The 21,897-nt window shown below is 36.0% G+C and overlaps 1 protein-coding gene across 2 annotated transcripts in view; it reads right to left on the reverse strand.

Annotated features, from left to right (window-relative positions):
- Positions 1–21,897, reverse strand: part of npnta (nephronectin a) — a 54,806-nt gene that overhangs the window by 4,525 nt on the left and 28,384 nt on the right. For both annotated transcript variants that reach the window (XM_081360590.1, XM_081360589.1), the window contains 6 exons: positions 18,374–18,493; positions 10,607–10,726; positions 7,751–7,885; positions 6,204–6,326; positions 3,348–3,788; positions 1,042–1,131 (listed from right to left, as the gene is read on the reverse strand). In XM_081360590.1, the coding sequence (XP_081216716.1) occupies positions 1,042–1,131; positions 3,348–3,788; positions 6,204–6,326; positions 7,751–7,885; positions 10,607–10,726; positions 18,374–18,493 (1,029 nt within the window). The remainder of the gene's footprint in view (positions 1–1,041; positions 1,132–3,347; positions 3,789–6,203; positions 6,327–7,750; positions 7,886–10,606; positions 10,727–18,373; positions 18,494–21,897) is intronic.

Below are 21,897 nucleotides of genomic sequence, written 5' to 3' on the forward strand. Positions count from 1 at the left end.
TTGTTTGTTTGTTTGTTTATCTGCAAACAATGAGATATAAACGAGATGTCCTTGCAATTCTGACTTTTTTCTCACAATTGCGAGTTTATATCAAAATTTTGAGATACCGTATAAACTCCTATTACCTTCTTTCTTTTTTATTCAGTGGCGGAAACAAGTTTCCATAGTAAACAATGTTTTTAAAGTGTGGATGGATGGATGGATGGATGGATGGATGGATGGATGGATGGATGGATGGATGGATGGATGGATGGATGGATGGATGGATGGATGGATGGATGGATGGATGGATGGATGGATGGATGGATGGATGGATGGATGGATGGATGGATGGATGGATGGATGGATGGATGGATGGATGGATGGATGGATGGATGGATGGATGGAGTGGAGTGGAGTGGATGGATGGATGGTCAAAATTAATGGTGTGACAGCAACATCTAAGCATTTGACAGAAATCAAGCCGAGAATCACCCTCCACACTAGATAACAAAATGAAGCATTTGACTGGGGACGGGTGTTAATTTCACACCCTGTTTGCAAACAATACAAATATTGGTTAAGGCTCTGGGCTGGTATTCCCAGCATTGCAGGCTCAATTCACAATGGCCATTAACTGAGATCCTCTATTATCATCATGCCCTTGAGTAACACACTGAACAGAGGAAACTCCAGGGAAACTGCCCTTGCAAGCAGCGTAAGTGAAACTGCTAAATGAAAAGTAACTCAGAATTGCGCTATTCCTGAATTTCCCACAGGGATCAGTGAAGCATGGGTATTTTCATGAAGGCCAAAGAAAGCTGTTCGCCTCACAACGCTGATCCAATTCATCTGGAGTGACATCAGAAGTCAAGATTAATACCTACAAAATGCCTGTGATGTAAATAACAGAATAAACATTGCAAATAGGCAGTCTCACTGTGTGTTCCCATTTGCTGTATGTCTATGTCTATCTACAGCATCCAATAACTGAACACTCTAAAATCCAGCCACAATTTCAGCAAAAAAATAAAAATTAAAATAAAAGCAGCCTTCTTTTACCTGGGTCATCCTTCAGCTCCTCTTCTGTGTTGCCAAGTTCAATGTCTAAATCGATATCAAACACATTGTTTTTCCCATGATTTCGTGGTACTAGAGGGGAAAAAACAAAACAAAGAGTTTAGACTAGTGATTCCCAACAAAAAGTACACAATTCATCTTTTTAAAGTAACAAAATATGTATTTGTTAAAATATTTATTTATTTATTTAAATGCATTTTTATATTTAAAAAAATTATATATATATATATATATATATATATATATATATATATATATATATATATGTATATATATATATATATATATATATATATATATATATACAGTATATACCATACCTAGAGATTGGCAATGTTTTATTTCAGTTAGCCTAATAGCTGGTTTGATTTGCATTGAGAGATGATCTTATGGAAAGTACTCCATGCCAATCTCTAGGTATGGTGAAGGCTATGTGATGATGTGGGGCTATTTTAATTCCAAAGGCCAAGGGAACTTTATCAGGATGCATAGTATCCTGGATCCATGAAGTAACTGGCCTTTAAAAATAAAAATCTGCCTGCCTCTATGGGAATTTAACATAGGGGTGTCCAAACTTATGCACCCTGTATTTCAAGGAAGAACATTTATTTATGTACGATACATTATTCATTCACAAAGAAAATTGGTGTCCTTAAAGGTTGGATTTTTTATAATTTTTATAATTAAGTCATTAAGTTAAATTTCAAAAAGATGATTTTTTATTCCTTTTTTTAGTCAACTTTAGCATGGGTGTCTAAACTTATGCATAGCACTGTATATATATAGCCTAGCTTAAGGACTGTTTACTTTAAGCTATTATTACTAAAGTTATTACTAAACCATTTTATAAAATCAATTATTATTTATATTATACTTCACTATAATTTGAATGAAGTCAAGGGTTCGCAGGCAATCAGCTAAGCCATGATTATATTATCTCGGCCTCATTGCTTAATTGAAACAAATAAATGTTGAGGACAAGACAAGTTATCCCCTCAATTGTTTTTTACCTATAACTGAAATATGGGCTTAATAGAGGATAGGAGATAAGTGAGTGTACATCACATATATGTGGCAGGATATCAGCAGAAAGGAAGTCAAGTCTGTGATTAGTCTATTGATTTCAATTATCCCTCAAGCCTTTGCTTGTGACAGCACTATGTACAGCCCTCCAACAGAAGCAATGTCCTCACAGCTAATAACAACTTACTTCACCCTAAGGTCATTTCCAAACACTGCAGGTGTCCGTGTTGGGGCTATACAACTTTGACACGATCGTTATGGTTTATAATTGATTAAGGAGATATAATTATATTTAAACCCTAGCTGTATATTTGATATTTCCCCACTGTTTCAGAGCAATCATTATTTATTAGGCCTATTGTGAGCCCTCGGAGGCAGTGCGGGGTAACTGATTTATATATCCTGAGGCAGGGCCAACTGGTAATGTAATCTCTCTAGGTGAGTCTTCTGTTTTCATTAGGTGCTGTCATCTGGATAGGAGGCTTTGGGATGCAATTTGCTTCCCTGAAAAATCTGGTTTCGCCTTGTGGGAAGCCCAAGAGATACCCAAAAAAGAGCTTATGTACATGAAAGATACAGCATATAGTCCTTTGGGCCAGGAAATGGTTTTCTTGGATAGATCCAAAGGCCTTCATGGCTCTGTCCCAAAGGGTGCAGTCAGCGGTCCTCCTTTAAATTCACACATTGGCTACAAAAGACCACATGGACTGTTGCATAGACAAGTGTGAGTGCATCGAGGCCGTATGGTAGCAAAGGGAGCATTTGTGAGCATGCTTTTGGATCATAAAATGATATAGGACACCCTACAGTCTCAGACTTCACCGAGAAACAGGAGTAAAGGACGTAAGACTACATCATAATCCACATGAAAGAGCCTTTAAAGCACATTTTTGCAAATATTTGGGAAACTCTCATGGAAGCTATGTTTTTGACACTGGCCCTCAATGAGCAGGACTGTACACCCGTGAAAAGTAATGTACATGTACCAATTTTTGTGAGCGAAATCCAGTCTTTATAGGAATTCATGTAATTGGGAATTTTGTGTTATGCAAAGGATTTTTCCCATACAGATTTCACAACGGGTTCAAGTTGGTCATGCCAATTGGCATGTTGACCAATAGAAAGCTACTAGGTGCGAAAGTGACTTCTGTGTAAACTTATACATTGCAACACTACTGACAATAGACAATGGACCATTTTTGCTTAAGACAGAGGAATTGTGAAAATCTGAATAATATTTTCCAAAAAAAAGTCAGTTTACTTACTGTGAACGTCACCTCTTTGTTTCTGGGTAATGTTTTTGATGCTGTTGTCAATTGGCGTCACAAAGGGGATTAAAGGTCTGCGTGTTGGGATAAAGGGAACCACCGCTGTAACCACTGGGGCTTTTGTGGTTGTTCTGGTTGTGGGACGGTACGGGACCTTAGGTTTGATTGTCACCACAACAGGGGGTTTACGTGTCGGTATGAAAGGCCTACGGGTGGTAGTCGCCGGGACTCTCGCTGGAGGGGTGACTTTTTTGGTTGGAGGAGATTTAGTGGTGGTTGTTGTTGTAGGTGAAATCCGTTTAGCTGTCACTGGTGGTCTGATTGTTGTGGTGGTTCTCTTTTGGTCTGAGCCTGGAATTTTGTTGCCCCCTTTGTTGTCATTGTTGCTTGGCGTGGTCTTTCCAGGTTGTGGAGGGTCAATAACCACTTTTGGGATTGCTAAAAGGAGAACAAACAGGATTCTCAGTTAAGTTAACATGACATTAAAATCAAGTCTCAACCTATTTTTATTCTCGTGTTGAATAGGTCTTATCTGGTTTAAACATTTTTGGGAATTGGGAAGTCTGCGGCTAAATTAGGCCCAATTGAAACACCACCATTCATATTTTAAATGAAACTGAAAAGGACACTTTAAGCTCATATGTACAATGAATGCACGAAAGTCATCCATCACATTCGAATTCAATACCAGAAGCGTAGACCCTCGCGCTTGTGTCATTCTTAAGGAGGGAACACTAAAGGAATGAATGTGACAATGCCATCTCAGGTTTCACAGGAGCTTTGATATGTGATTCCCAAAAGGCAGTAATTCAACACTTCCAGCTCTTCTGAGTCACACCTGGCTGAAAGTTTTCAGAACAGATGCTAAGGAGGGATGGGTTGCCTCATTGGTTTAACAATGATTAAATCAGGTGTCAGACTCACAACAACTGTATTTTTGTCCACTTAACAAATAATAACAAGATTGAGCAGGTTGCAACGATGCATGCATAATACTTCACACATAAAGCCACTGACAGTGGTTTGTAAAGGCAGTAGAGAGTGCATGTGAAGAGCGTGCAGCTGTGGTGTCATCAGATGCTCACGGTGAACCTCTCTTTGTTCACGAAGATTAAAAACATGGCATCTATCAAACTCAAGTCACTCCTGAGTAAAGGCACAGCAGACAAAAGAATTCCAGACAGGGAGGAGATACGCAAGATATTTTCTTTCATCAGATCTAAAGTGTAATAGCACCTAAAACCAGCACCTTTTTCATACCCAGACATGTAATTTATTCATTTTAAAATATTGATTATTTCGAACAGTAAAGCCTAAAAAAACATAAAAAAAAAGTAATGTGTGTGTGTGTGTGTGTGTGTGTGTGTGTGTGTGTGTGTGTGTGTGTGTGTGTGTGTGTGTGTGTGTGTGTGTGTGTGTGCGCCCACGTGTGTGTGTGTGTGTGTGTGTGTGCGTGAATGTGCGGTTAAATTTTAAATAAAAAAATATTATATATACTCTACAGTTCATTTTCTTAAATAAATTCATACATTTCTTCAGCGAGGATGCATTAAATTAGTGACAGTAAAGCCATTTATAATGTTACAAGACATTTCTATTTCAAATAAATGCTGTTCTTTCTATTCGTCAAAGAAACCTGAAAAAAAAGTGCCATAGTTTCCACAAAAATATTAAGCAGCACAACTGTTTTACCATTGATAATAATAAGAAATGTGTCTTGAGGAGGAATTCAAAATAATTTCCGAAGGAAAAATCACAGGATTAAATTACATTTAAAAAAATATCAAATTTGAAAAAAATATTGCTATATCACTTCACATTATTACACATTTTTCTGTATTTCTGATTAAATAAATGAAGCCTTGGTTAACATAAAAGACTTCTTTCGAAAAAAAACAAATCTTTAAAATCGTATTTTTATCCCAATATTTTGAACAGCAGTGTTTTTTTTTTCATACATATTTTTACTACTAAAATGTAGTACATTTTGTATCATTTATCATTATCTACAAATATGCATTGTAACCTTTGAGGAACTGTCCGACTTAATTCATTCCAGAGATTTTTGTAAGGATTTCAGTCAGGACTCTGATGCTTCCGCTCATGAACATTCTCTTTCCTGTCATTCAGCCACTATACGCTCCATTGGGATTGTGCTATGGGATGCTGTCACGTTGAAAATGCGAACAATCTACCCAAGTTCAACATCCTGGCTGAGGCTCCGGCTTTTCGTCGAGATTTTTCATCATCCATCTTCTTTTCTTTCCTGACAAGTGCCCCAATCCCAGGCCAAGGGGAAGAACATCTACAAAGAACATGCATTCACCAGTGCAAACTGCAGTAATGGTTTACCTCAGTCTACTTTGTCACCGTTCATGCACAAAAGCCAGATCAGCCTTTGCCACAAAAAGGCCTAAAGCTCCATCAAAGTCCATCAATCTCCTGGCTGCGTCTGTGATCAGCCTCTTTGGTCGTCTACTTTCGAGGTCCACCTCTTAATGATAACCTTGCCTTAGCTTTTGTGCTTAAAGCCTTTATACTAATGACTCCCGACTTAAGCCTTTCCAAACCTTTATCCTGAAGTGGCTTTGAAAGCACCGTTCCACCTTATTTTACTTTACACAGCTGCTTTTAATCTAAATTAATCAAAATCACTGCAACTGAGAACAGATGGGGACCAATTAAATTGTTGCCTGAGCTTTAATGTGATCAGTTTATGCATGAGTGTGTTCATTAATGCAAATTAGATATTTTTATTGTTGTGATATTGATTTTATTCTCAGTTCAAAAAGTAAACACTTTGAAGTGGATCTCAATATTCCATCTCAGTAATTCTTTGGTTAGCATACTTACGTTTGCAGTCGTAGCCCACGCCTCTGTAGTCATCCTTACACTTGCACTTGTATGAACCAGGTGTGTTATAGCAGGTGGCGTAGGGTCCACACTGGTGTTGACTTGAAGAGCATTCGTTCACATCTAAAGGATCATTAAAGCAGAAAGAATTGCTTCTGTGAGATCAGGTAGATTTTAAAATAGAAGTCATCAGCTCTGTTCCAAAACTAGGGAACAACACTAGCTTCTTTTTTCTGAACTCCTTAAAATGCCTTTATTGTAGTCTTGAGTTTTCTTTCGGGAACAAAAACATCACAATATTCCTCATTTAAATAATTCCCACCCAAAGCATACACAAAATAAATAAATAAAGGGGCTTGGTTGAGTTGAGTTAGTAGTGAGTTGAAACTAGCGGTTATGGTAAGGGGCGTGACATTTCCCAAACGTGCTGGAAGCGATTGACCAATCACAACACACTGGTCCAGCCAACCAATCAGAGCGCCATTGTTCCTGGAGGAAGCACTAATTAAACGTCACTTTGTCCCTCCAAAGCCATTTCAGCCGAAACCCGAAAATATTTTTTTGTTGTTGTTGTTTTGGCCGAATATTTTAGATTTTTGGTAGTCTTGAATTTTCTTTCGGGAACAAACATGTCACAATATTCCTCATTTAAATAATTGCCGCCCAAGGCATGCGCAAAAATAAATATAGGTGTGAGGTCTTGTTGAGTTGAGTAACTAGTGTGTTGAAACTCATGGTTATGGTAAGGGGCGTGACATTTCCCAAACACGCTCAAAGCGGTCGACCAATTACAACACACTGATCCAGGCGACCAATCAGAGCACAGTGTGCTTTTCAGAAGGAGGGGCTTCATAGAGACAGGAACTAAACAGAGCGTTACTGACAGACTGGGAAGAGAGGTGCTGCAACAATGGTTGCTCAAAAATAATGTTTTATGAACATTCAAACATGAAAACCTCTTCTAGTAGACACCAAAAACTAAATCAAGACTTTATAAAAGGGCATAAAATATATTAGAGATATCAAAATAACATGCCATTTTTCAACAGGCATTTTCTACTTGGCTCATCCACCATTGGATAGATTTTCTCAATGATTTATGGTTTATTGAAATGTCTTGTCAGTGAAGGACACATGCAATAATTTCTTACAATTAGCTAATACGAGGTAACTTATACTGTGTTCACATAAAAACCCATAAAATGCTTCTTATGACCTTTGGCTTATGGCTTTGAAACAGAGCAATGTTGATATTCTTATTATTATTTTAAACTCAAAAAGAAGGTTTTAAAAAAAAGTGGCACAATATCATTTAAAACCTGAACTTGGCACAAAATGTCCACTGTTGGCAAGAATGTGAGTTAAGTCAAAGATTTTCTTTGGAATTCTTCAAGACAAGCAAAAGCAATTGCAATTTTTTTTCTGTGTTTGAGAATCATCAAATCAAACAATGCTACACTATTCCAACAATTCACATTGTTTGAAAGGTTTTTGGATGTCGTCTATGAATGTAGTGTTAATGTACACTATATCCACCACCAGCTTACCTGTACACTGAAATTTCCCATTGATGTACTGCAGGTCAAAGCCATCATGGCACTTGCAGATGTAACTCCCAAATGTGTTGATGCACTTACGGAAACGGGGACAAACCGCATGACCCGTGGCGCATTCATCCACATCTGCGAAACAAACACACCAATCCATCATTTCTCTACTCTTTTTCAATACACTCACATTGGTTCTGATCACCTCAAAAGTATACTTATATAATTCATGACCTTTGAATTGATGTGTTGCATAATGCTGTCAGGATTAATTGTGCACAGTGATGTTTTGTGCTGGCATATGCTGCATTTAAGTAATATCAGAAATCTGCATCAAGCAGCGTGTGAACGCTCTGCAGGAGTGCCATTCAAACTCAACACTTATGTGTGCATGTACAGACATCCATCTAACAAAAGCTGCCCTCCTCGGAGCGATAAAAGTCCTCTGCTGAAACGCCTAAAGAGCTGAACACCTGTGCCGTGAAACATTAAGATGGTCAGTCTCATGATTTATGGTGCCCTTTTAAAAATCTCACACTGTTTTCTGCACTCCCCTCCTCATAGCCTCCAGAAAAAAGGCAGAAAAGGGGAAAAAATGTTAAGAGTCAAGCAAGACAAATGTGCGTAGAAGAGCTTTAGGTTAACTGACTCAATTTGTCGCATTCCGTTTGTGATTTAGTGATCTGTGTGGTGAAGATGTGAATATCTGCTACTTCAAACTGTGTATGTAGTTGCCGTCTCTAGGACTACGGCATGCCATTAAAACAGTCATTAACGAACGCCACAATGACATTTCCAAGCACTTAACGCATAATAAGCATATCAAACGAAAGAAGCGCAGCTCTGTTGTCAAGGACTGTTGCGAGCCGTACAGCCGTGCTACAGTTTTGTAGCAGGTGAAAGCGTGAGTGAAAGTGAAACTGTTTTGTGAAAAAAAAAAAAAATCATGTCACACCTTCAAAAGATGACTAGAGCGCAAAGAGATGGTGCTCATTCTTCTTTTGACTTAAAGGGGTCATGTCATTTTTTATTTAATGTTTTTTTTTTTTTTTCTGCCTGAAGTCTACATCGATTTACATTTATGCAAATCAGCAGATGCTTCCATCCAAAGCAATTTACAGTATTTAAGTTTCTTGGAAATGGCATTGCTAGTGTCATATTATTATTAGCAGTAGTATTATTAGGAATGGCATTGCTAGTGGCATATTATTAAGTTGGCTTGAGAAAGCGGAATGCTATTTAAAGGGATAGTTTGGCCAAAAATGATATTAAACCCATGATTTACTCACCGTCAAGCAGTTCGAGATGCATATGTCAATCATTTTTCAGACGAACACATTTTCAGTTATTTTAGAAAATGTCTTAGATCTTTCAGTGGTTATAATAGGAACCTATGGGGTCCACCTCATTCAAGTCCCAAAAATGTGCATGCATCCTTCACAAAAGTAATCCATCCGGCTCCAGGGGGATAAACGAAGGCCTTCTGAGGGTAATCCGTGCGGTAAATATACATATCTAAAACTTTATAAATGAAAATAACTGGCTTCCGGCAATGGTCGACGCGCGTTCATGGGAGATGGATGCTGGCGTATGACGTAGGACGTAGCGTAGTAAACGTTGTGACGTAGAACGAAGTATAGCTAAATCAAACGCTACGTCATACGCCAGCATCCATCTCGCGTTAACGAGTAAATCATGGGTTTAATATCATTTTTGGCCGAACTATCCCTTTAAACAACTTCTTCTGAGACTTTCTGACTGCGTCTCCTCCTAGCTTTAAAGCTAGAACCACCAAACTCAGGTCAGACCTTCAGACTGTTCTGATTTATCATCCTAACAACATTCTAGCAATGTGCTAAATTATGCTAGCAAGACGTTAAATTATGCTATGCTAGCAAGATGTTAAATCATGCTAACAACACGCTAAATCATGCATGAAAATATGTTAATCATGCTAGCAACGTGCTAAATAATGCTAACAAGAGGTCAAATCATGTTAGCAATGTGTTAATTACAATAAAATGCATAATACTGCATATTTTTTGTATATAATTTATAAATACTAATATATTATATATTGTTTGTACAATTTATTATAAATATAAAATATTGAAGGCAGAAAATCAAAAATCGAATACTTCCCTACAGTATAGTATGCAAAAAAACAGTACGCCAACAGAGTAGTATGTCTGAACGCATAGTATTCGAAAAGGCCACCGGATGACCTACAACTTCCGGTGAGATTTTGAAGTGTGCATAAGATGGACTCTTTACTATCCCATGAGGCAACGGGAGAAGATTTATGAATGGCAGTGAAGTGACAAACTGACACTGGTAGGTCACATGATAATGACAAAATGGCGAATGTTGTACATCCAGATTACATTCACACACTCATACTAAATAGAACATACTTGTTAACGGGCGCGAAGTAATTTCAAATTCAAATGTAGAAACGGCTCAAGAAAGTATGCGATTCCAGGCGCAGCTGTGGTTATTTTGGGAGAAAGTTTTCGGAAACGTTCTCATGATTGTCAGTTTACCTGCAATGTCTCTATTCATTCTCATTAGTTGCTATGGTGTCTGATTGGTTAATCTCTGTCCAGCTGGCCCTGTTTAGTGTCCTCATTTGCTATGTGTACTTATACACCCTGTTCTCTTCAGTTATTGTTGGTGTTATCAGTGTCGTACTCTTCTGTGTTTGCTGTTGGATTAAAGACTTTAGTATTTGTTCACCGCCATCTTCGTCGTGTGCTTTCTACAGCCTCCTATCCGTGACAATAATGAGCTTTCTTTCTATAGATCAGTGAAAATTCGATTACCAATTAAAGTAATGCATTAGCCATGAACACATACCCACACAGGTCCTGCCATCTGGAGCGAGCTGCAGACCTGGAGACGGGCACTGGCAGCGAACCTCTCCTTTCATTACTTCACAGCCGTACTGGCAGTTCGCCATGCTGCATGTCCGGGCATCTGACAGAAAGATGCGCACACCAGGTTTAGCACTTATGATACACATTTCCTCCACTTATACATTAAAATACAGAAGCACTCAAGAAGCACAATGTACATGGAAAGCAAAATGTACCAACAGATGTTCCATATATAAGCATCCAAGCAAGAGAACAAAGATGAACAGCCATTAAATAGGGTGCAAGGCCACAGGTCGCAGAAGGGAACACACTTTTCCATATTTAGCTTCATGGCCTTGAAGGAAACGAGCAGTGAAGCAGATAACCTTGCGTTATTAGATTGTGCAGTGATCTATTAGCCCTGCGGAGAAACATTCTCAACTAGTGTGTCGAGGGGGTCGTCACAGACAGCACAGCCCATTTTACACCAGACAGCGAGGTAAAAAACACTCGAGAGAAAAGAAGATGCCACATTGTTCCTGCTAATGCTGGTTGAAAAACAAACAAAACCAAACCAAAAAATGCAATTATTTTCTAAAGTCTTGAAGGAAAGGAAATAACAAAGAGATGGGTTACACTGTAAAAAAAAACTGTAAATTTACAGGAAACGGTCTGTATTTTTTAACAGAATTTTGTCGTTTTGTCATTATACAGTGAATACCTGTTATTTTACAGATATGTGTTGTAATTTAAAGGTCCACTATTAAATTTACAGGTAATTGCTTTTATTTTGGTTTTACATTAATTTTACGTTTTTAAAAGGAAATTCTCTGTAATTTTATAGGGTTATGTGTAATTTTACATAAAAAATTAAGTAATATTTTACAGATTATTTCTGTGGAATTAGAAAACAAAGAAAATAAGGTATAACTGCAGAAATCAGCAGTCACTAAACATGTTTTCCTTAAAGATTATTAAGCATGTGGGGGTTAAAGTGAGTTTTAAGATTTGTACACACATTAGGCAAGCCTATTTAATTATTTATAGTCTTTTAATTTTGTCTTGCAAATAGATGTTCATTTTGATCATCATTTGTAGGCTATTTGCCCGAAATTTTCATTTAGGCCTATATTTTATGTCTTTTATGAATCGTTTTTCCAAATCTGCGTGGCTTTGTGTGCGTTTGTATGTATGTGTGTGTGTGTGTGTGTGTGTGTGTGTGTGCCCGCGCGCGCGCGCAGATTCAAATTATCCGCCATTACGTTTCGTTGCTGCTAGTCCCGCCCACAACAGTTAGCTACAGATCTGTCTCTGTCGTCGATCTGTGTCAAGGGCAAGCGGGAGATTTGAAGTTTCAGTCTACGCTCGTGAAGTAGTCGTGGATTGTGATCACAGTGGTTCAAAGCTATAATCGTATTCGACAGAAGCAGCCAGTCGTGAGCAGGAGCGCTGAACACATATTAGTTGTTTGTAGTCTGTCAGTCAGTCCAGAAATAATGCGCCCTTTTTCAGTGAGCCTGGTTCGTCGTCACAGCGGACCTCATCCCGACCGATCAACGGCTGAGGTAAGAGTCTCATACTACATGTGTGTACGATATTTTATATTACATTTGTGTTAAGTGGTTAGACAGTTTCCATGCTAACGTTAGCATTCTTAAATGATGTTCAGTTATAACTGGGTCAGGGCAAAACACTGAAAATGCAGCATGCGTTTTTAATTATCGATCTGTGTTAAGAAAGATGAGTTGAACCCAACCCACATCTCTACTTATTAACTTAAAGACCTAAAACAATCTTTAGTAGACTTGTTATTCATATTAAAGTCCATAATTGTGTATAAAATCTTCGTTATGATAGTCAGTAACATTAAATCAATAAATGGCGGGATATTTTGAAACACTGTCTGGAAGCTGAAAACTTTTCTCTTAAAAAAATACTTTATTTTATTATAATAAAATTGTAGTAAACACGTTTTTAGCTGATTTTTTACCATTGTAATAGCCACAGTTTTACTAAAAATAGGCCTACCGTGTTTCTTTTGTTTATTTCGTAATAGTTAACATGACTAACTTTATTAAGACCGTTAAGAAATCAAAATACTGTAACTTAAGGTACTTGTTGATGATACAGGAAAGCCTAGAACAGGAATACTAGAATATGAATACAACATGATGAACCCCTAGGACCTAGGTGTGCAGCTAGGTCACAGTAAATCAGATTCATTTAACTTTACTTTCTATAAATGTAACTTAGCTAAAATCACATGGCAGCTCAAAATATTACTGTTAGCCTTTCCAGCTCAGCTTCAAGATCATAGTCATTTGAGTTTTTGCATTGTCCCAATGGAACATATTCTGACATGTGTAAATCTAATACTGAGTTTTAAAATAACTTGTGTGTGTGTGTGTGTGTGTGTGTGTGTGTGTGTGTGTGTGTGTGTGTGTGATTTCAGGTCACGTGGAAAGCAGATGATCATGGCAAACAAGGTATGGGAAGAATTCATTAAAACAAAAATCATAACGGTTCTGATTCCATATGTTCATAACAGTCTTCTGATTCCATATGATTGCACTAAAAGTATGCACAAGGTTTGGATTTGCTACAGCAAGATTACGATTGTGTTAGATTCCACCCATCTTTCTTTATTTTTTTTTTTTTTTTTTAACTACCCACTAAGCAAAATTATGTCCGAAAGACTTCTTTTCAATGTCTTTGTTACAAAAATCAGACGTTGAAATGCCGTCCACTGAGGAGCCAGAATGAAAGTTATGACATCTTTTTTTGACGTGTTCTGCACGTCCGATATAGACGTTCATCGAACCTTCGTACAAGGTTAAAACTAGTTCAGATGTGGCCATTGTGGACATATTTCAACATCATTTATGGTCTCATTTAGACATAATTACTTTGACTATTGCTGTCAGATGATCTTAGTGAGAATTAACAGAGGTTTAGATGTTGATATTAGTTTAATTTGAAGTGTCACCATTGTGGCGATCCGTGTTTGCTTTAGTTGGGCTCTTGGTCCCCGTTCCTTTTATTTGAGCTTTTCTTTGGCTGCTGTAACAGTGTGTTTGTGTAACACAATTGTTGTGGCAGGGAAAGCCTAGAAAAAGTATGAGGTGTTATCAGTTCAATGTTGATGATGACATAATTATCACAAAATGGGCCTTTAATATTGTGTTTAAAGTTTTGTGTTTATATTTGCCGTTAATAACCACCAACCTTTTGGAACTGCATTATTGGTGAAGGTGTATTTATTTGAAGGTGTGTAAAAAGCATGTGCACATTATGTTTTGAGCAAGAGTATCATACAGTCACACACAGACATCAAGATTTTGGATATGAATCACAACAACGGTGACAACCAAAAAAAGCTTGGGAATTAAGGATGAGTTTTGTACTATGAAAGCTACCCATCATGCATTGCAGCATGAAGCTTTTTTTTTAATTGTCACCATTGTTGGAAATCATATGCACAATCTTGATGTCTGTGTGTGACTGTATGATACTCTTGCTCAAAACATCATGTGCACATGCTTTTTACACACCTTCAAATAAATACACCTTCACCAATAATGCAGTTCCACAAGGTTGTTGGTTATTAATGGCAAATATAAACACAAAACTTTAAACACAATATTAAAGGCCCATTTTTGTGATAATTATGTCATCATCAACATTGAACTGATAACACCTCAAACTTTTTCTAGGCTTTCTCTGCCACAACAATTGTGTTACACAAACACACTGTTACAGCAGCCAAAGAAAAGTTAAAGTAAAAGGAACGGGGACCAAGAGCCCAACTAAAGCAAACACGGATCGCCACAATGGTGACACTTCAAATTAAACGAATATCAACATCTAAACCTCTGTTAATTCTCACTAAGATCATCTGACAGCAATAGTCAAAGTAATTATGTCTAAATGAGACCATAAATGATGTTGAAATATGTCCACAATGGCCACATTTTAACTAGTTTTAACCTTGTACGAAGGTTCGATGAACGTCTATATCGGACGTGCAGAACACGTCAAAAAAAGACTTCATAACTTTCATTCTGGCTCCTCAGTGGACGGCATTTCAACCTTTGATTTTTGTAACAAAGACATTGAAAAGACGTCTTTCGGACATCATTTTGCTTAGTGGGGCTCTGTCATTTAGAAACATGACTTTTCCTATCACTACTATCTTAATGACACATATCTTTTAATCCAGCTAGATGATCTGACGGTTGCTGCTCGCATCTCAGCCTACCTGATGGAAAATTCTTGCTGGATGAATGACCTTCACCTTTAAATCAGCCTTGCCAAGACAGAACTGCTTATGGTTCAGCTTTCAGCCAAAACATACTTGCTGTGATCCTGCTGATTTGCCTTATCATTAGGAGGATCAGGCCCTTCCTATCGGAGCTACACAACTCTCTTGTTCTATCCAGACTGGGCTATTGTAATGCCCTCCTGGCAGCTCTTCCAGTGTCAGTCAAACCTCTGCAACTGATCCAGATGCTGCAGCAAGAGTTGTCTTTAAAGGTAGCCCTATGCCTAAACTCACTGCTTCAGATCTGTGTGTCTCCAGAAGCATGTGCTCTGCAAGTGAACGGCGCCTTGTGGTGCCATCATCCCAAAGAGACACAAAACCACTTTCACTGACATTTACCTGGACTGTTTCCTGGTGGTGGAATGACCGGCGCAACGCAACACATTTTCAAGAAACTGCTAAAGATCCATCTTTTTCATAAACACTTCACCCAATAATACTTAATCTTTGTTACAAAAAAAAAAAAAACACCTTTCTATGTGTACTGTACTAGACTAACTGGGACTTGTCACTGCACTTGTTGCTTTTTATTATCTTTAATTATTATCTTAATTGGTTAGTCACTTTGGATAAAATGTAATTGTAAATGTTAAAATAAGTTATACTGTAAAGGTATACGGTAATTGCTTTTTATTGTGGATATTTTTACATGTTCTAAATTATATACTAAACTTCTATTTCCTATCAATCACTTATCTTGATGTTTAGTGTTTGTTCAATTACTAATACTTTAAATATGCAGGTAATTTGTACTCATACATTTAGTTAATTTAAAAGAAATTGACTGTACATTTGCTATTATTAAGAACGTAATTAGAGATGTTGTGAAATTGGATCTGTACAAATAAAAAATAAAACTGTAAATTTACAAACATTTGTATTTGAATTTATGTACTTGTGTGCATTTTTTATACATAATTTCATTGTTATTTTACACATAAAAACTATATTAAAAGAAAATTACTGTAGATAGACAGCATTATTATATAAAATAATTTTATAAAACCTTAAATTTACAGTATTTAATTGTTTTAAAGGTGTATATGACTTTTTAAAACATTAAAAATCCCAGTAATTACATAAGATTTAATGTAATATTAAAGATATAATCTGTTATTTAATTATGGAAAATTACTGTATTTTAACGTGATTGTTTTTTGCCGTTATTTTACGGTAATTTTCTGGCGCCCCAGCTGCCGGAATAATACCGTTTTTTTACAGGTTTTTTTTTTACAGTGTACGAAACCTTTCAATTTGTGTGTACTGCATAAGTAATAGATCTCAATTCTGGGCCAGGTTAAAATATCACAGTAAAAATAAATCAAATAACATTAAAATAAAATTGTGCTTGTGTATAGCCAGTTTTTGAGTAAATGTTGTTTAACATAAGTGTTTTAATTAATGTTTGACATTTAATTTTGAGCAATTTGTGTATTTCGTGAATAATAAAATAGTTTATTATTATTATTGTTATAAATTCATATTTTTTACATTTATTTTTATTAATAATTATTTTGCATTGCAGGTGGAATACGTTTAATTAATTCTAATTTTAATTAAATTGAATTTAATAAAAAGAAGTTTAATAATAACAAAAAATAATAATAACATAAAATAATATTTGGCACTTACAGTATTTGACGTACAGCGATGAAGCTGATTTTAAAAGAGCTTTTTTTTTACCGTTAAATAACATAAAGTTATGTATAATTTGAGCTTCTGCATACTCTTATCAGATCAGCACCCAACCTCTCCAAACTATGACAAAACAAAACAAAAATATTCTTTTTTTTTTAATGTGGAAAAAATAAAACCTTTTTCACAAAACAAACAAATAAATAAATAAAATATACTGAATGAAAATTGCAATTTTCTCTTTTTTCAATGTGGAAAAATAAAACCATTTAAATGCATAAAATAAATAAATAAATAATATTTGGCACTTACAGTATTTGACGTACAGTGATGAAGCTGATTTCAAAAGAGCATTTTTTATTTTTACCATCAAGTTATGAATAATTTGAGCTTGTGCAGACTTTTATCAGATCAGCACCCAACCTCTCCAAACTATGCAGTAATCTGCCATCCGATCATTGACAATGATTGTACCACCCACATCACCATACTTTGATTAACTCTGTGATTCAATGGTGTTTGCTGAAGTGTGAGTTGTGGGAAGGTGAGAAAATATTTATCAGAGAGTGTAATCTTGAAGCCTCTGGAAGCACACTTAGCACCAGGCAAGCACAGGCACAGTCCACTTGGCGTAGGGAGGATATAGCTTAAGGCCAGCAATAACACTTAGCCTTAGCCTGGCAGGGTTGAAGTTCACAGCTTTCTCATATTTTTTTTGTGAGTCACTTGAAAGCTCTCTGCAGGGTTGAGGGACGCCCTGAGCTCTTAGAGTGATTTGTGTATCATAAAAACAAAATAAAATAAAATAAAATAAAATAAAATAAAATAAAATAAAATAAAATAAAATAAAATAAAATAAAATAAAATAAAATAAAATAAAATAAAATAAAATAAATTAAAATAAAATAAAATAAAATAAAATAAAATAAAATAAAATAAAATAAAATCTCGGAAGGAAAATTGTGACTTTCTATTTAATAAAAGGGAAAATTAATTTAATAAATAAAATATAATAAATAAAATAAATAATAAATCAAAACAAAAGGAAATGACCGATTTTCCTTTTTTTTTCAATGTGGAAAAATTTCAAATTTAACAAATTTCAAATAAAACTTTTTAAACGAAACGAAACAAAACCAAACAAAACGAAACGAAACGAAACGAAACGAAACGAAACGAAACGAAACGAAACGAAACAAAACAAAACAAAACAAAACAAAACAAAACAAAACAAAACAAAACAAAACAAAACAAAACAAAACAAAACAAAACAAAACAAAACAAATTTTTTAATGTGGAAAAAATAAAACCTTTTTCACAAAACAACACAAAACAAACAAATAAATAAATAAATAAATAAATAAATAAATAAAAAGAACAGAATGAAAATTGCAATTTTCTCTTTTTGGTGTGGAAAAAATAAAATAAAATAAAATAAAATAAAATAAAATAAAATAAAATAAAATAAAATAATAAAATAAAATAAAATAAAATAAAATAAAATAAAATAAAATAAAATAAAATAAAATAAAATACAGGAAGACCACTGCTTTTTGCTCTCTTTTTTAAATGAAACCATAAAAAATACAATTATTTTTTATAATCCTAATTTTATGTTGTCTGTATTTTTGCATTATCTTATTATTCTTTGTAAAGCTTTTTGGAACAATATACTATAAAGCCTGTAGAAATCAGAAACAAAACATAGTGGTTGACACTGTAGCACTATCATCCGTTTCAAGCAAAGCGCTGAAGAGCTATTAAACCATTGACACAGTAGGACAGCACGTGCAAAACAGAGACGTAACTCACTTCCACAGCTCCCATCAGGTAACAGCATGTATCCGTTCAGGCAGTAGCATTTGTAGCTCCCGTATGTGTTCATGCACCTGTGTTTACAGGGCCGAGGCTTGAGGCCGCACTCGTTCAAGTCTGCAGACAGAAGAACAGAGAGGGGGAGGTTAGAACATCCTCCTGTGAGAGAGCAAAGGAATTAGGCTTAAACCAGAGGTCAAATTTAAAAGGTCAATCCTTTTAAACCTGTGAGGCGGCGTCTGCTAGAAGAAGGTGAAGCCGCAGGCCACCGTGTCGGGACAGGCCCACCTCTGAGCGCCTCACTCCACAGGACGCTGCACTTCAACAAACCTGAGCTTTAGCTACCAACACTCTGCGTCTAACACAAAAAGTAACTTCTTCCTTTTGAAAACTCTGCTCAACTCTGCAAAGGTCAACTACGAACTCATTACCAGACTTTAAATATTTTACAGTATTCTAAACTTTGAAGCTGTTGAACTATTTCTAGACTTTGAACACTAACCTTACTGAGACAATTTGAACCATAACCACCTTAAAACTGTAACTTCAGGACAGCAGATTGAGTGCCAGACCAAAAAGGTAAATCAATAATAGAGCTATGCATAATAGCAAAAAACATATATGTATATGTATATATGTTTATATATATATATATATATATATATATATATATATATATATATATATATATATATATATATATATATATATATAACATAAAAAAACATCACATTATGAGACCAATTTTTTCATGATTTCTTTATTCTCAATTGCTGAATTGGTGTTATTGTTACTAAAACTTAAACTAAAATTATTCAAAATAATTTTCAAATATATATCATATATGTCAGATGAAAAACCAAAAAAAAAAAAGTTAAATTGAAATAAAGTGAGTTTAAGTTAAATGTAAAAAAGAATTTGAACATTTGAAAATTTGAAAAAATGTAAAAAATATTAGAAAAATTATAAAAATGGGGAAAAAATTACTAAAATGAAAAATAAAAGGTCATCAAAATATTAATAAATACTATGATAGTATGCTAATAATACTAAAATAACACTGAAATGCTGATCTGAAAACGGTGTGTTGATTAATTAATTCATTAATTAATTAATATCTGGTGTTTTCTATTTTACAAAAGGAAAAGACAGTGTAAAAATGTTGTGTAATTCTCCCAAAGAAATTATGATTTCAATTTTATCAATATATAAAAAAAAGATTAGTTCAATATTGTAAATAGTGAAACAAACATTGTATTTTCAATTAGCTTGAAATTATTAATTTATTAATTTTGATTAGGCCTACTTGATAAATTATTATTATTTTATCTATTTATCCACAAGGTTAAGTGATTGTTTAATTGTTTATCCATTACTCAAATGATTATTGAGTAGCATCTGTTGAGAGCTGGGGGGGAAAAATCACCAAGGCAAAGAAATGCTTGATTTGTATTTGGGAGGGGAAAAAAAATGATATAGTTCAATCCGTGCTCAACCATATATCCACATGGGCCATCAGCTGGGCTACATATCACTTACATCTCAATATCATAAGCTACACAGCCAGGTTTATAGGCCAGACACGTAGCATGATGCCTGCAGTCTCATTTGCACCGGACTGAAAATAGATCCTCCTGGCTGGTGAACATGAGGGTCTTTGGCATGGCCCAGTTCTGAGAGAATGGCGCCATCTTTAGCGGTCGGTTATGCGCGGAATGCATTCCTAGAGAAGCGCGTGCTGGCTATATTTGACAGGTGGCACTGATTTAAATAGATGAATAGCAGTGTATTACTGGTAATTGGCAGTGGTGGGAGGTCACTCGACTGGGATGATTAGCAGAGGTGTGCGAGGACAGCTACAATAACAGCCATTCATCTTACCGAGAGTCCACCACTAGGACCAAATCAATCTCTCGGTTTCAAAGTGGAATCAAAATCGAGTCTAAATCTTTGACAACTTTTCAAACCGTACCCCATTCTTCTGTAAAGATATGTTGCGGCTCTGAGCTGCTGAAACCGTGATTACGCACTCAGAATTTCAATTCCTAATTAGGCTGCAGTTCCACGATGATTTGGGACATAATTGACTAACGTTGACCCTTTCCTTGACACATTCTTTGCTTGTGGATTTTAGCTGGGCATTTGCAACACTTTTGGGAAAAAAGTCTTCAAACACTAGTTGGAATTGTGGCCAGACACTTCTATGAAGTGTTTTAAGAAAAGTCTTCTAGGGGAATAATCAAATAATAAAAGAATCTTAAAGTATTAAAATATGCATTATTATAATTCATCCTAAAAATGTAATATTAATATCAAAATATATAAACAGAATATTTGAGAAAAAGTTCTCTATGGGCTCATGATTTCTAAGCCTATTATACACTCACCTAAAGGATTATTAGAAACACCAGACTAATACTGTGTTTGACCCCCTTTCGCCTTCAGAACTGCCTTAATTCTACGTGGCATTGATTCAACAAGGTGCTGAAAGCATTCTTTAGAAATGTTGGCCCATATTGATAGGATAGCATCTTGCAGTTGATGGAGATTTGTGGGATGCACATCCAGAGCACGAAGCTCCCGTTCCACCACATCCCAAAGATGCTCTATTGGGTTGAGATCTGGTGACTGTGGGGGCCATTTTAGTACAGTGAACTCATTGTCATGTTCAATAGTGATGCGCGGGTCGGCTTTTTTTCCAACCCGCGGGTCCCGCTTTTATGAAATTATTTGGCCCGCCCCAGCCCGCCCCGCACCACTGTATCTATTTTTACAACCCGCCCCGCCCCGCACCCGCGACCATTAAATAGACATATTAGGCATTGTAATGTAAATGAAAACAGCCTTTATTTCAGCCTGAAAGTGCTTGGAAACATCGCCAACTGGCAATAACAGACGATTCTGAATATGAACCATAAATCAGGTCATATTAATATGATAATGATTTAAACATTTTCAATATTTACAAAGCAGCGTTTGTATTCATCTAATTCATCATTCACCTTTTTTTCTTTTAATTATGTAAAATCCCGACCTCAATTTCTCCCGCACCTCATCTTCCATCTTCACTTTTATTTCTCCGTCTTTGTTGTTGTGGCTGGCGGCGGGAGCTGCTTGGCGCGAGCTGCTTTGCGCGAGCTGTGTCACGTGACGCCAAAGGTTTGGGGAAATCACGCAAGTTGCATTGCTACGGCGTTATCAAAGAACCTACTAAAAAATATGATTAGATTGATATTCCCAAATATTTAATATGGGCTGGACATTGCATGCAACATATATGGATTTTTATTTTATTTTGTTTTTAATGACCCGCCCCGCAAATAAAGTGACAATTTCTTTACCCGCCCCAACCCGACCCGCGGGCTACCCGCGGGGCCCGCGGGTTATGAGACGACCCGCGCATCACTAATGTTCAAGAAACCAATTTGAAATGATTCGAGCTTTGTGACATGGTGCATTATCCTGCTGGAAGTAGCCATCAGAGGATGGGTACATGGTGGTCATAAAGGGAAGGACATGGT

The sequence above is a fragment of the Scardinius erythrophthalmus genome (genome assembly GCF_964197995.2).
Source record: "Scardinius erythrophthalmus genome assembly, chromosome: 3".
In the NCBI taxonomy this organism is placed as follows: Eukaryota; Metazoa; Chordata; class Actinopteri; order Cypriniformes; family Leuciscidae; genus Scardinius; species Scardinius erythrophthalmus.